Here is a 13869-nt window from a genome sequence, read left to right as displayed (position 1 = left end):
ATACAATACAACTTTTATGTTACGATCAGTATTTTATTTTTTTTTCTAGCCAAATCAAGGTGCAGGTCAAGCACATTTTCCACAATCCATCTCCAACGCACAAATTAATATACTCACACTATGTTCCAGCACAATCTTCGCTAGTATAAGTTCTGCTTTGCAAATGTTTTAAGTGCTGAGTATTTGTATTTCCTTCTAAGTACAGGGAGAGTCCACAGCTGCATTCATTACTTGTGGGAATACAGAACCTGGCCAACAGGAGGAGGCAAAGACACCCCAGCCAAAGGCTTAAATACCTCACCCAGTCATACTTTGCCTTTCGTCACAGGAGGTTGGCAGAGAAGTGTCAGAATATTCAGAGTAGTTCCTTAGTAAGGGTATCTACCCTTTGATATGGGACTGAAGTTTTAAGTAGTCTTGTCAGCCTCTCAGTGAGAGCATTGATAAAAATTAGGGTCTGGAGATGCAGGGAGAGTCTTTCTGCAAAACCATTCAGGCTCAAATTAAGAGGTCCTGCAAGCAATCAGCGTTGACGAGTTTCGCTTCCTACTTTCTTCACTCAAGTCCATTTCAGAGGCGCTGCTTTTATCTGTCAAACTTGAAGAACCGTGTTGCTGTTCCACGGACTCGATTCCGGTAAGATCGTTTCATTTTACACACACATATTAACGATAGAAGACAGGGTCTCAGTGAGACTCCTTTATCTTTTATGGAATCAAGGGTTAATATCTCCTGAGGGGGATTATTGAACAGTGGGGTCATTTTAATCATGTTTATGTAATTTTGACTGCGTATGTGTAAGGAGACATTTTTAGGCTCTTAGGCTGATACGGAACATACAGGTTATAGAGCTGTGCAGTTTTATTAAGCTGGCGCGCTTTTCCTTAGCAGGGGCGGTCCTGCATGACGCACTATGTGACTGGTAGTGGTGAGTAGTCACGTCTTGTTTCCCTTTTCCGATTTCTGACTGAGTGGCTGCGGAAAAAGAGTTAATTTCTCTACCTGTCTGGGTCATAGGAGGTGGTGAGTGCCCCAGCCATTGGGGGTTTAAGGTGCCAGTTGTTGTTGTTGTATTTTTTTTTTTTTTTTACCAAAACTCTTAATTAGAAATATGGAGGATTCTGATATTCTAGAGGATTCCTCTGATACAGATTTTGATACCTGCGTATGTTGTGAGGAGGGCCGGGTAGACCAGCCTGCTCAATCATATTCCATATGCCGCAATAGGGTGTTTTTCTTCAAACAATGTTGAGATGTTTGAGTCCACTGAGCCGTCTACCTCTGAGGATTTCTCGTCCCATGAGGTGCGTTTCCTAGAATCTTATCCTACACATGCAGTCCCTTGGAGTGCCATTACTCCGTCTGAGGGGAATTTTTTTTCCACCGGAGGTTACTGCGCGTTTTTGCATGGCCATCTCTATGGCTTTATCGAGTTTGCCTCTTTCTCCTACGGGCAAGCAAAGGATTGATCCGTGCTCTCCTACACATGGGCGGTCGTGTAAAATGACGATTGTGCCAGATCATTCATCTGGGGGTGCGGTTCCCTCTGTGGCTTCAAAGGTAGAACCTCTGGGGTTGGAATTGCTTGATTTGATTCCTCCGACTGGAGAGGATTTGGCATTTAGACTTAGAGTGGCACGCCTCAATTTACTTCTGAGAGAGATTTTGGTGATGTTAGAGGTTCCCAGTCCTGATCCATCAGGCAGATCTCAGTCCTCTCTATCAGATAACCATCTTGATTAGAGGAGTGGAGAGGGTTGGATCCTCTTCTTTATCGTCTACAGTTATAGTATCCCTGTCCCGAGTTCTATGTTTTTTTTTTGTTATACTCAGGCAGGACCCGTTCCTTTTGCACACCCTTTTGAAGTCCCTTTTGTGCGTTTAACTATTTTCTTTTCTAATTAGTTTTGGATAGTTTTTGTTTTAAGAGCTCAGGGTTTTTGTGGAAAATCTCTTTTTGGAGTTTCGTCACTTGGGTTGTTTCTGGTTATATCGACTTAGATGATTGTGACTAATGGTGTCTTCCTATGGAAGCTTCTAGGTCTCTGTTCGGGGTGATGATTCCCTCGATTTTATCGAGATGAGTATTTAAGCCTCAGAGCTTATTTTCTTTGTTGTTTATCAGTTTTCCTAGCACTGCTGGAACTTAAGATTGAGACATTTTGTTTTTTTTTAATGACAGACGTGTCGTACCCTTGATGAGGGGCAGGTCCTGTTTTGGGTAATTAAGTCTGTTCTTGCTTTCTACTCTAGAGACGAGCTCTTTTCAGTCATTATGGTCCAGGCAGAGCAGGTCCATCTATCCCGTAGGACAGGCAGGACCTGTCGTCTTAGGTTCTTCTGGATGGGCACTTGATGCTGGATCATATTGTTTTGGTGATCCTAGAGGCCGGAATTTTTTTACTCAGTCTTGCTGGGCTTGGTGACCTTGGAGTCTTGTAACGGTACCTCCCAATAAGGGGAAGGGTTTTATGCAGAGCTTATTAGATCTTTGTTCAGAGAAAATTAACGGTTCTCTACCAGGATATCTTTCCTGGCTAAAGCAGTCCAGTGTAGCCTTAATGGTTATCTTTGCGGGTTTGCAACTCGAAGGTTGATGGTTCGAATCCAGCTGCTGTCGCTGGATGTCCATTTTAACATTCCTGTTTTACGCAGGTCCGGTTCTTAGGGACCGTTTTTCCTTTCGAACCGTGCTTTGTTACTAAGTTTTGGGATCTGGGGTTTATGTAGCAGTAGCCTTTTTCTAGGTGTTGGGGTGGCTTCCGAGTTTTGGCAATTCTCTGTTTTTTTGTTTTTTTTTGCAATGTGCTTCTTTCCGTTTCCATCAATCAGAGGTGTACCTAGACAGAGTTCTAGTGTGGCGCCAGGTTGGATCCTTTGGATGCGGCTTGGTTTGTCATACAGGAAGCTGGATTACCAGCTGGGGTGTCGTTCTCCAGTGGGTCCAGATCTCCCGGTGTTGGAGAATTTTTCTTCTAGTCCCCCGGGGCAGTTTTGTCTTGGTCTCTTCCCTGTCAGTAGGGGAGTGTGTTTCTGGGGTATGTGGATCAGGTCTCTCTCTCTCTCTGTCTGTGTCTCTTTCTTTCTCTGTGTCTCTGCCTGTCTGTCTCTCTCTGTGTGTGTCTCTGTCTGTCTGTTTCTGTCTCTCTCTCTCTGTCTGTGTGTCTCTCTCTGTCTGTGTGTCTCTGTCTGTCTGTTTTTGTCTCTCTCTCTGTCTGTGTGTCTCTCTGTCTGTCTGTTTCTGTCTCTCTCTCTGTCTGTGTGTCTCTCTGTCTGTCTGTGTGTCTCTCTGTCTGTCTGTGTGTCTCTCTGTCTGTGTGTCTCTCTCTCTGTCTGTGTGTCTCTCTCTCTGTCTGTGTGTCTCTCTCTCTGTCTGTGTGTCTCTCTCTCTGTCTGTGTGTCTCTCTCTCTGTCTGTGTGTCTCTCTCTCTGTCTGTGTGTCTCTCTCTCTGTCTGTGTGTCTCTCTGTCTGTGTCTCTCTCTCTCTGTCTGTGTCTCTCTCTCTCTCTGTGTCTCTCTCTCTCTCTCTCTGTCTGTGTCTCTCTCTCTCTCTCTCTCTCTCTCTCTCTGTCTGTGTCTCTCTCTCTCTCTCTGTCTGTGTCTCTCTCTCTCTCTCTCTCTCTCTGTCTGTGTCTCTCTCTCTCTCTCTCTGTCTGTGTCTCTCTCTCTCTCTCTCTCTGTCTGTGTCTCTCTCTCTCTCTCTCTGTCTGTGTCTCTCTCTCTCTCTCTGTCTGTGTCTCTCTCTCTCTCTCTGTCTGTGTCTCTCTCTCTCTCTCTGTCTGTGTCTCTCTCTCTCTGTCTGTCTGTGTCTCTCTCTCTCTCTCTCTCTGTCTGTGTCTCTCTCTCTCTCTCTCTCTGTCTGTGTCTCTCTCTCTCTCTCTCTGTCTGTGTCTCTCTCTCTCTCTCTGTCTGTGTCTCTCTCTCTCTCTCTGTCTGTGTCTCTCTCTCTCTCTCTCTCTCTGTCTGTGTGTCTCTCTCTCTCTCTCTGTCTGTGTCTCTCTCTCTCTCTCTGTCTGTGTCTCTCTCTCTCTCTCTGTCTGTGTCTCTCTCTCTCTCTCTCTCTGTCTGTGTGTCTCTCTCTCTCTCTCTGTCTGTGTGTCTCTCTCTCTCTCTCTGTCTGTGTGTATCTCTCTCTCTCTCTGTCTGTCTGTATCTCTCTCTCTCTCTGTCTGTCTGTATCTCTCTCTCTCTCTGTCTGTCTGTATCTCTCTCTCTCTCTCTCTGTCTGTGTGTCTCTCTCTGTCTGTCTGTGTCTCTCTCTCTCTGTCTGTCTGTGTCTCTCTCTGTCTCCTGGATCAGAACTTGTCTAGCTAGTTCTTGTTTGAAGGGGTAACAAGCATAGATAGCCTGTTGATTAGTTTAGCTACCTGGCAAGTGGAAGGCTGCGGTTGGATACCAGCTGTAGTTCCTTTCTCTGGCATGTGATTTTGCAAGCAATTTTTGCTTTCTGTTTGTGTTCTGGTTCCAGAGGCTTATTGATTTTCCAGGTGTTCAGAGTCAATTCCTTGCTCCTTTTTGGAGTTAGTTATCCTTCTGAAGTGGCATTGGATTCCCTTGTACCTGTACAGGAGGTGGGCTTTGAATTCTTATTTAATGACCTATTTCGTCTGTAGATTGTTTTTTCTACGTGTGGTAGGTTCTGCAATACGTTCTTCCTTTTGTGATCTCCCTTCTAATAGGGTTATTTCTGAGTTGTCTACTTGTCCATATGGGAAGAGGTTCTTCCTTTTTTAGAGCTATCTTACCCTGAGGTTTCTGTCAGACGTCATCAGAATAGACCGTTTTTTCCTGGTGGGTGGAGGATTGTATTTCGCTGGTTCTAGGAGTCTGCGGGACACAAGCTTTCTCAGAGGTTTATGGCTCAGTTTGAGTGCAGTGACATCTTTTGGATCTCTGATATAAGATCCTATGGTTCTGATTGTTGGGCGGTTGCTTGGTCCTCCTAACATTCTTGTGGTGGCCAGGTTCTGTATTCACACAAGTAATGAATGCAGCTGTGGACTCTCCCTGTATCGAAGGAAAGGAAATTATCTGGTAAGTCATTATTTTATGTTTTTTTGGGGGTCTTTTGTGTAGATGTTTGTTGTAAATGTAGTCCCAGTTTGTGTTTTCTCTTTGACACTTACTACAGGTATCAACAGCTTCAGCGGTCAGAGGTAAGTTCTCTCACAACACAAATGTAATTAGTTTTTTAGGATTACCTTGGGTGAGAGCAGTTTACTATTTTTACTAATCAGTTGAATATTTCACCTGTGCTCCAATTCAGATATTCTGGAAATCTGGCATTTTTAGGGAGACTTGTACAGGTTTGAAAACCCCTGAGATAAAGCATACATATGTAACTAGCATGCACGTGCCTTCAGCAATCCTTGGCAACAAAGCTTGTATTCATTTTATGCTCTCATGGAAAGGAGCTAAATCTCCACATATAAGACCACGATAATTGGGTGGATTTGGTAATAGAAGTAAACTGGATTTTTAAAAAAAATAATATTCTCTCTCTGAATCACCTTTTCTGAAGGTACTTATTTGTTACATCTGAACAAAGTTAAGATATAAAAAATTTGAAATCACGCCATCATACATGCGATCGTGTGATTTTAATGATGGGATCGGGTCTAAGGGGGAGTGCCTATGATGCTAGGCACACCCCCCCCAGTCCGTGATCCCAGTTAGGAGGCCGTAGCTGCTTCAGTAAAGCAGAGCGGCTAGGACGTTCCATGCCGTCCTAATGGCTCTAAAGCCCAGCGTGGTTAGGACGGCATGGAACGTCCTTATGGCATTAAGGGTTTAATGATGGCTTTGAATTAGGAAAGAATCCTGTAAATAAATGTGTAGGTAGTTGCAGCTGGAATTAGCAAGTAATTGGAAAGTGTTTTGGAAATTGTTTTGGCATTGATAGATCATGTGAGACCTTTGTGCGCATTGCTGTAGTAGAGTTTATAGAAACTAGATTCAGCGGGATCTAGTAATTAGGTTGAGGACTGAAAATGGGTTAGAACCTGAGGCTAGTTGCAGCAAAAACCAAACTGCTATTGGATTTACTTTTTTGTGTAGAGGATGAAAGTAGTAATTTATTTTTTGGTAACTTTCCGTCCGTAATCCACATACGGGGTAGCAGACAGCACTTATAACAGTCACCTGAGCACTAATATGCGTTTCATCTGTTTGACGTGTAGAACATACAGCTGTGTTATAGCAATGAAAAACAGGATGTGCATCACCACCAAGTTGTACAAAACTAGATATATTTCTGCTGACATAAGAAGCTTTAGGGAACTCTAAATATCTGTCTGCCAAGATTGTACGTTATGTATACATAAAAAGTATTAACACTATATGGCATGTCCCTATCAGCAACCAGGGAATTCGCATATTTGGAAAGCATGAGCCAGCTTTGAATAAAAAAGCAAAAACTATCAGTGCCAGTTTGACAAGGAGCACAATAATTTTGTTTGGTTAAAGGGACTTTGTTTAGTGTAAACCTTGGTAGCGTGCACATGTCTGTAGCAGTATATGGCAGCAGTGTTTGTAACTATGTATAACATTACTATAAACAGTGTTGCAAATACTGCTGTCAGATGGCTAAAGACCCGTGCACGCTCCTGAGCTTACCTAGAATTGCTCTTTCACAGAAGATACCAAGAGAACTAAGCACAATTGATAATTAAAGTAAATTGCAAAGTTGTTTAAAGTTGTGTGTTCTATCCAATCCATTAAAGGTTAATTTTGGCTTTACTGTCCCTTTCAAATAATACATGTTCTGATTCCTGAACTGTATGCACTGCAGTGAGTGACCTTCTCTACACCTCTAGGCCCAGAGATCTGCAGAGGAGGAAGAGCAACAACGCAGGAAAAAACTTTGTAAAGAAATACTGGAGCTGCGTACAGAGCTGCAACATCTGCAGGAACAAATCCAGTGTTGTGAACAGGAGATAAGTAGCCAGGGTAAGGCCGAGGATGTTCTGTAAGGAAACGCAAGATAATGCTCTAAAGGGCCATGTGTGTAGCGACCAATCAACAGCTTGCTACCAAAAGCTCATGGCTGAGCCCACCTAAGTATGCCTTTTCAACAAAGAATACAAAAAGATCAGAGTGAGTTTGATAAGAGAATCGTGCTTAAAATACTGGAGTGTTATTGGTAAATAAAAATGACATAAAATTCAGACAGAACATGCCATTTTTTTTAAACAACTTTCTAATTTACTTCTATTATATTTTATTTGTTCTCTTGTTATCCTTTGTTGAAAAGCAGGAACATAAGCTCAGGAGTGTGCACGTGTCTGGTGCACTATATGGCAGCAGTTTAGCGAAGATGTTATCCATTTGCAAGAGCACTAGATGGCAGCACTGTTTCCTGTCATGTAGTACTCCAGATGCTACCTAGGTATCTCTTTGATAATATTTGATAATAGAAGTGAATTGGAAACTTTTTTTTCTGTAGGGAAGAGAACTTTGCGAAGGTGTTTTGATTTACGTTAAAGGAAAACTATAGAGTGAAACGTCTGGTTTAGTACCAGTTAGGTGTTTTCACGTGGAGGAATTTGGTTGAGCAGTAGCAGGGGCTATATAACACATCTGAATGATTTCTGTGAGTATTGATAATTGTAGAGAATTGCAGTACATAATGCACAATCATTTTCTTGCAGAAATGAACACTGAGAGGGTGCAGGATTTGTGCCGCCGCTCGCTGCTGCTTCAGGCGTTTAACAAAAAAAGAGAGGAAGAATACACTGCTCTGAGCGACAGCAACCTCAAAATACATTACCGTTGTGAGCAGATGCAGGACATCCGGAGGTGAGATGGCTGCACCGACATCCCTCTATGTATGAAATAGTTTTGTTTGTTGTAACTAGTGCCCTGATATGCATTTCTGACAGTTTGCACTTGAACCTGACTTTAATTACTTTGATAAGTTTGGCTAAACTTTCTTCCCAACTATTATGTACTGTTGCTAAAGAACTCTAAATGTTTTGCTTTGTGGGATGTTCTGATGACTTAATTTGTATCATAATAGCTCCTCCCAATGCTTTAAAATTCTTATCTAAATATTTTATTAAGTGTGGTTCAGGTGCACAACAGGTTAATTTGCTTGGTTTTGCAGGGCATCCCAGAAAGAAGTGATATTAGCAGCAGTGGATTCAGGTTCAGATGGTGGTACTGCCCTGGAATCAGAAGTGATGGTATGAATGGACTCTCCCCATTATGGTGCTTGATCTGATCTTTACTCTCCGATGGCTGACCGCTGTCTTTTAGCATGTAGTATTAATACTCTCCCTCTCACCATTATGGCGCTTGATCTGAACTTTAGTCACTGATGGCTGACCGCTGTATTTTAATATGTAGTATTAATACATCCACTGCACTTCCCACACCTAAACGATCTCTCTTTAGATTCCACAGAAATATAAAACCAGTCGATTCACATCACTCAAACTCTGACCACTTCTCTCCACCATGGCATCTCTCGCGCCCTGAGCAGTCCTGCTTTCATAACTGTGCACTAACCTCAGTCCTTGCCACGCCCTGCACCCTGCTTGCTCATCCCTAACCATATTCTGATACACTGTACAATGTTCCTTTACTGCTAAGCACTGTTGGAGGAAAACTTGTATCTCGGCTGATTTTCTGCACTTCAGGTTTTGCTGCTATTACTCTGTCCTCTGCCTCTCTATGTATAACTGCTTCTGTGCTCTCATCAACTCTTCCTGTAGCCTAAAACATCTTCTGCTCGACTCTCAACACAAACTGTTAGACATGACACCACATTAGTGATGCCCACTTCTCACAGATGACTGCGCTCTCCCAAGCACAGCTTATCCCCTGCTACAAACTGATGGACAGTTAGGTATCTGACCTCTCCTAATCCTCGTCATACTAACTGTTCCCTTCCATCACAGCGGCTCCCCTCTCTTTTATCTACTTATGTCACCTTTCTTTTATCAAAACTGACACATTTCCATCATCCCTTTAAACATGCACTTATTTGCACCTATCCTGATGAAGTGTTCCCTAGACTGAGCCTCCCACACCAGCTCTAACTTTGTTTTTCTACTGCCGCTTGTATACAAATCACAATTGATAAATTCTCATGAACCCATGCAATATGGCTTCATCCCCAACACTCAAATAATTACAATTGCAGAAGTAAAAAAATAACCTACTTGCAGCAAAGACAAAGACCATCTCCCAAACACTCAAATCTTTTGGCATTTATGGCGGAGCTCTCTTGTGGTTCTCTTTATAACTAACCATACCGTCAGTTTATCTTTTTTCTTCTTTATTCTCTGTTCCTTCATATGCTACAATGTTTGGTTCTAGGTCCTTTTTTCTCTACAACCTACACCAGTGTTTCTCAACCGTGGTCCTCAGATACCCCTAACAGGCCAGGCTTTCATTATAGCTGAACTAGAGCATAGGTGAAATAATCAGCTGATCAGTAACCATGGTTACTAGCCTGCTTTTACGCATCAGCTTTTTTCACCTACGCTCTAGTTTAGCTATAATGAAAATCTGAGCTGTTAGGGAGACTTGAGGACTGCGGTTGAAAAACACGGGTCTACACCACTTGCCTATTTAATATCTTATGTTCGATGTCTTCTTATTATCTTAAAAACAACCAAGCTCCTCTTTCCACCTTCATCAGCTATTCCTTAAGTCTCAGTTACTATTGGGAACAATTTAAACAGTTTAACCCCTCATGGCGACGGCCTTGGGGTGAAAGTGAACTTATAACTGCATTTAGAATGTCCTATCTGACTCTTAAATACAAAGCCTTCATCCTATATGTCAGATGTTGTGGGGAAAACTGTCGCAGTTGCCCATATTATCTGCACCCTTCTTTCTGTCTCATTCCATTTTTTTTTTTATTATTTTTTTTAACAACATTTTTATTGTTACTCTAAATCTTTTTCTTTCTGGATTAGCGCAATGTCCGAGCAGTCTGCCAGATGCGTTTCCAGTTCTTAAAATCCCTTCATGACGATAGCGTTTCTGGTTCTGCAAGGTAATTCTGTAAATACAAGTCTTTGGCACATTTTTTATTTTAGCCTTTGCACCGTTCTCTGACTTTAACATCATTTTTATTTCTCCCCAGAGCTTGTGCCGCAGATGTGCGCTCTTTGTCTCACCAGCAGTGGGTGAGTTTAGCAGAGGTAAGTTGTAATATCTGATCTGAGTTCTATCACGTTTCTCTTTCCATAACACAATAACCTGATATATGTAAATATTAAACTTCCAATTATCAGCTTTTTTATCAGTTTCTAAAGTATCTGTAATCGGAAATGCATAACTGATAATGCAATTATCGGTCTATTCAGCATGAGCCCAATATTTGCAGCACTCTATTAAAAAATAAATTGGTGAAAAAATATTAGTGATACATTTTAAATTTTCTGAAAGAATTTTAATAAATACATCCATCTCCTCCTTCAACAAAGGGACATGAAACACAGATAGGGAATACAATTTATATAAAAAAAAAGTTTTCAATTTTCTATTCGCAAATGCGCTGTCGTTCTCATGTTGTTCTTTGTTGAAGAGATAACTTGATACGTAGCATACACTGTCTGGAGAACTACATGACAGGAAATAGTGCTGCCATCTAGTGCTCTTGCTAATGTATAACATTCTTTAAAACTGCTGCCATCTAGTGCTCTTGCTAATGTATAACATTATTATAAAACTGCTGCCATCTGGTGCTCTTGCTAATGTATAACATTGTTATAAAACTGCTGCCATCTAGTGCTCTTGCTAATGTATAACATTATTATAAACTGCTGCCATCTAGTGCTCTTGCTAATGTATAACATTACTATAAAACTGCTGCCATCTAGTGCTCTTGCTAATGTATAACATTATTATAAAACTGCTGCCATCTAGTGCTCTTGCTAATGTATAACATTATTATAAAACTGCTGCCATCTAGTGCTCTTGCTAATGTATAACATTATTATCAAACTGCTGCCATCTAGTGCTCTTGCTAATGTATAACGTTATTATCAAACTGCTGCCATCTAGTGCACTTGCTAATGTATAACATTATTATAAAACTGCTGCCCTCTAGTGCTCTTGCTAATGTATAACATTGTTATAAAACTTTTGCCATCTAGTGCTCTTGCTAATGTATAACATTGTTATAAAACTGCTGCCATCTAGAGTTCTTGCTAATGTATAACATTGTTATAAAACTTCTGCCCTCTAGTGCTCTTGCTAATGTATAACATTATTATAAAACTGCTGCCCTCTAGTGTTCTTGCTAATGTATAACATTGTTATAAAACTGCTGCCATCTAGAGTTCTTGCTAATGTATAACATTGTTATAAAACTGCTGCCCTCTAGTGCTCTTGCTAATGTATAACATTGTTATAAAACTGCTGCCATCTACTGCTCTTGCTAATGTATAAAATGATTATAAACTGCTGCCGTCTAGTGCACTTGCTAATGTATAACATTCTTTAAAACTGCTGCCATATAGAGCCGCAGACACGTGAACACTCCTGAACTTACCTTCCTGCTTTTCAACAAAGGATACCAAGGAAAATAGTACATTTGAAAGTTGTTTAAAATGTTATGTTCTGAATTGTGAAAGAAAAAAATTGGGTTTTATGTCCCTTTAATGGGACAGTCAACACCAGAATATATATTTTTTTAAAAGATAAATAATCCCTTTATTACCCATTCCCCAGTTTTGCATAACCAACACTGTTGTTATAATACACTTTTTACCTCTGTGATTACCTTGTATCTAAGCCTCTGCAAACCACTCTTGTTTCAGTTGTTTTGAAAGCCTTGCATTTTAGCCAATCAGTGCTGACCCCTAGGTAACTTCACGTGCGTGAGCACAATGTTATTTATATGACTTATATGAACTAATGCCCTCTAGTGGTGAAAAACTGTCAAAATGCATTCAGATTAGAGGCGGCCTTCACTCAGATTTACAAAAGATCACTTGCTTGATCACCTAATAAGAAGCATGACACTGCCGTTTCCATTACCAATGACTTTTTTTTCTCCTGTTAAGTGTGGTCAGTCCACGGGTCATCATTACTTCTGGGATATTATCTCCTCCCCTACAGGAAGTGCAAGAGGATTCACCCAGCAGAGCTGCTATATAGCTCCTCCCCTCTACGTCATTCTCTTGCACCCAACAAATAGATAGGATGTGTGAGAGGACTGTGGTGATTTAATTAGTTTATTACCTTCAATCAAAAGTTTGTTATTTTATAATAGCACCGGAGTGTGTTATTCATTCTCTGGTAGAATTTGAAGAAGAATCTACCTGAGTTTTTTCTATGATTTTAGCCGGAGTAGTTAAGATCATATTGCTGTTTCTCGGCCATCTGAGGAGAGGTAAACTTCAGATCAGGGGACAACGGGCAGATTAATCTGCAAAGAGGTATGTAGCAGTTTGTTTTCTGACATGGAATTGATGAGAAAATCCTGCCATACCGTTATAATGTAAACTCAGCCTTAAATGCAGTAGATGTAGCTGGTATCAGGCTGTCAAGTATGTATATTTTACACTTCAGTATTCTGGGGAATGGTACTTCACTGGATTTATACTGTATGCATAGACTTAACCTATTTTGCAGGGACTTGCAATAGGTTTTAAATAACAATTTATTGAGGTTAAACGTTTTTTTGCTGGCATGTAAAAACGTTTATTTCTCTGAGGTACTGGGTGAAAAAATATTTTGGGCACTATTTTTTCCACTTGGCAATAGTTTTGTTTAATTTAAAGCAGTTCACTGATCTCTCTCACTGTTATGTGTGAGGGGGAGGGGCCATTTTTGGCGCTTTTACTACGCATCAAAAAACTCAGTCAGAGGTTCATTTTCTTCCTGCATGATCCGGTTCATCTCTACAGAACTCAGGGATCTTCAAAGCCTTTTTTGAGGGAGGTAATCATCACAGCAGAGCTGTGAAGAGTGTAGTTGACTGTGATAAAAAACGTTATTTGTGTATTTTTTCTGCTGCCAGGGTTAGTTAGCCTTTGCTAATGGGAACAATCCTTTGCTAAAATTGTATATTTCTTACAAAGTTTTGATGCTATAACTTAATTATTTCCAACTGTCATAATTTTTTCTGTGCTTCTTATAGGCACAGTTCGTTTTCATATTATTGTAAATTACTTGAAAAAGCATTTCCAAGTTGCTAGTTAATTGCTAGTGTGTTAAACATGTCTGATTCAGAGGAAGATACATGTACTATATGTGCTAATGCCAAAGTGGAGCCCAATAGAAATTTATGTACTAACTGTATTGATGCTACTTTAAATAAAAGTCAATCTGTACAAATTGAACATATTTCACCAGACAACGAGGGGAGAGTTATTCCGACTAACTCGCCTCACGTGTCAGTACCTGCATCTCCCGCTCGGGAGGTGCGTGATATTGTAGCGCCGAGTACATCTGGGCAGCCATTTCAAATCACATTACAGGATATGGCTACTGTTATGACTGAAGTTTTGGCTAAATTACCAGAACTTAGAGGCAAGCGTGATCACTCTGAGGTGAGAACAGAGTGCGCTGCTAATATTAGGGCCATGTCAGACACTGCGTCACAGGCGGCAGAACATGAGGACGGAGAACTTCATTCTGTGGGTGACGGTTCTGATCCAAACAGATTGGATTCAGATATTTCAATTGTTAAATTTAAGCTGGAAAACCTCCGTGTATTACTAGGGGAGGTGTTAGCGGCTCTGAATGATTGTAACACAGTTGCAATACCAGAGAAAATGTGTAGGTTGGATAAATATTTTGCGGTACCGGCGAGTACTGATGTTTTTCCTATACCTAAGAGACTTACTGAAATTGTTACTAAGGAGTGGGATAGGCCCGGTGTGCCGTTCTCACCTCCTCCGATAT

General features: G+C 41.0%; 1 protein-coding gene across 1 annotated transcript in view; it reads left to right on the top strand.

The window, feature by feature from the left end:
* HAUS5 (HAUS augmin like complex subunit 5) overlaps positions 1-13869 on the top strand; it is a 62566-nt gene that overhangs the window by 27153 nt on the left and 21544 nt on the right. The window contains exons 5-10 of the mRNA XM_053690174.1: positions 5132-5156; positions 6816-6948; positions 7650-7797; positions 8105-8183; positions 9927-10006; positions 10097-10154. Coding sequence (XP_053546149.1) covers positions 5132-5156; positions 6816-6948; positions 7650-7797; positions 8105-8183; positions 9927-10006; positions 10097-10154 — 523 coding nt within the window. The remainder of the gene's footprint in view (positions 1-5131; positions 5157-6815; positions 6949-7649; positions 7798-8104; positions 8184-9926; positions 10007-10096; positions 10155-13869) is intronic.

Source organism: Bombina bombina, chromosome 8 (genome assembly GCF_027579735.1).
Source record: "Bombina bombina isolate aBomBom1 chromosome 8, aBomBom1.pri, whole genome shotgun sequence".
NCBI lineage: Eukaryota > Metazoa > Chordata > Amphibia > Anura > Bombinatoridae > Bombina > Bombina bombina.
Note: the sequence above shows the minus strand (reverse complement) of the source record. Positions and strands in the feature narration are given on the sequence as shown.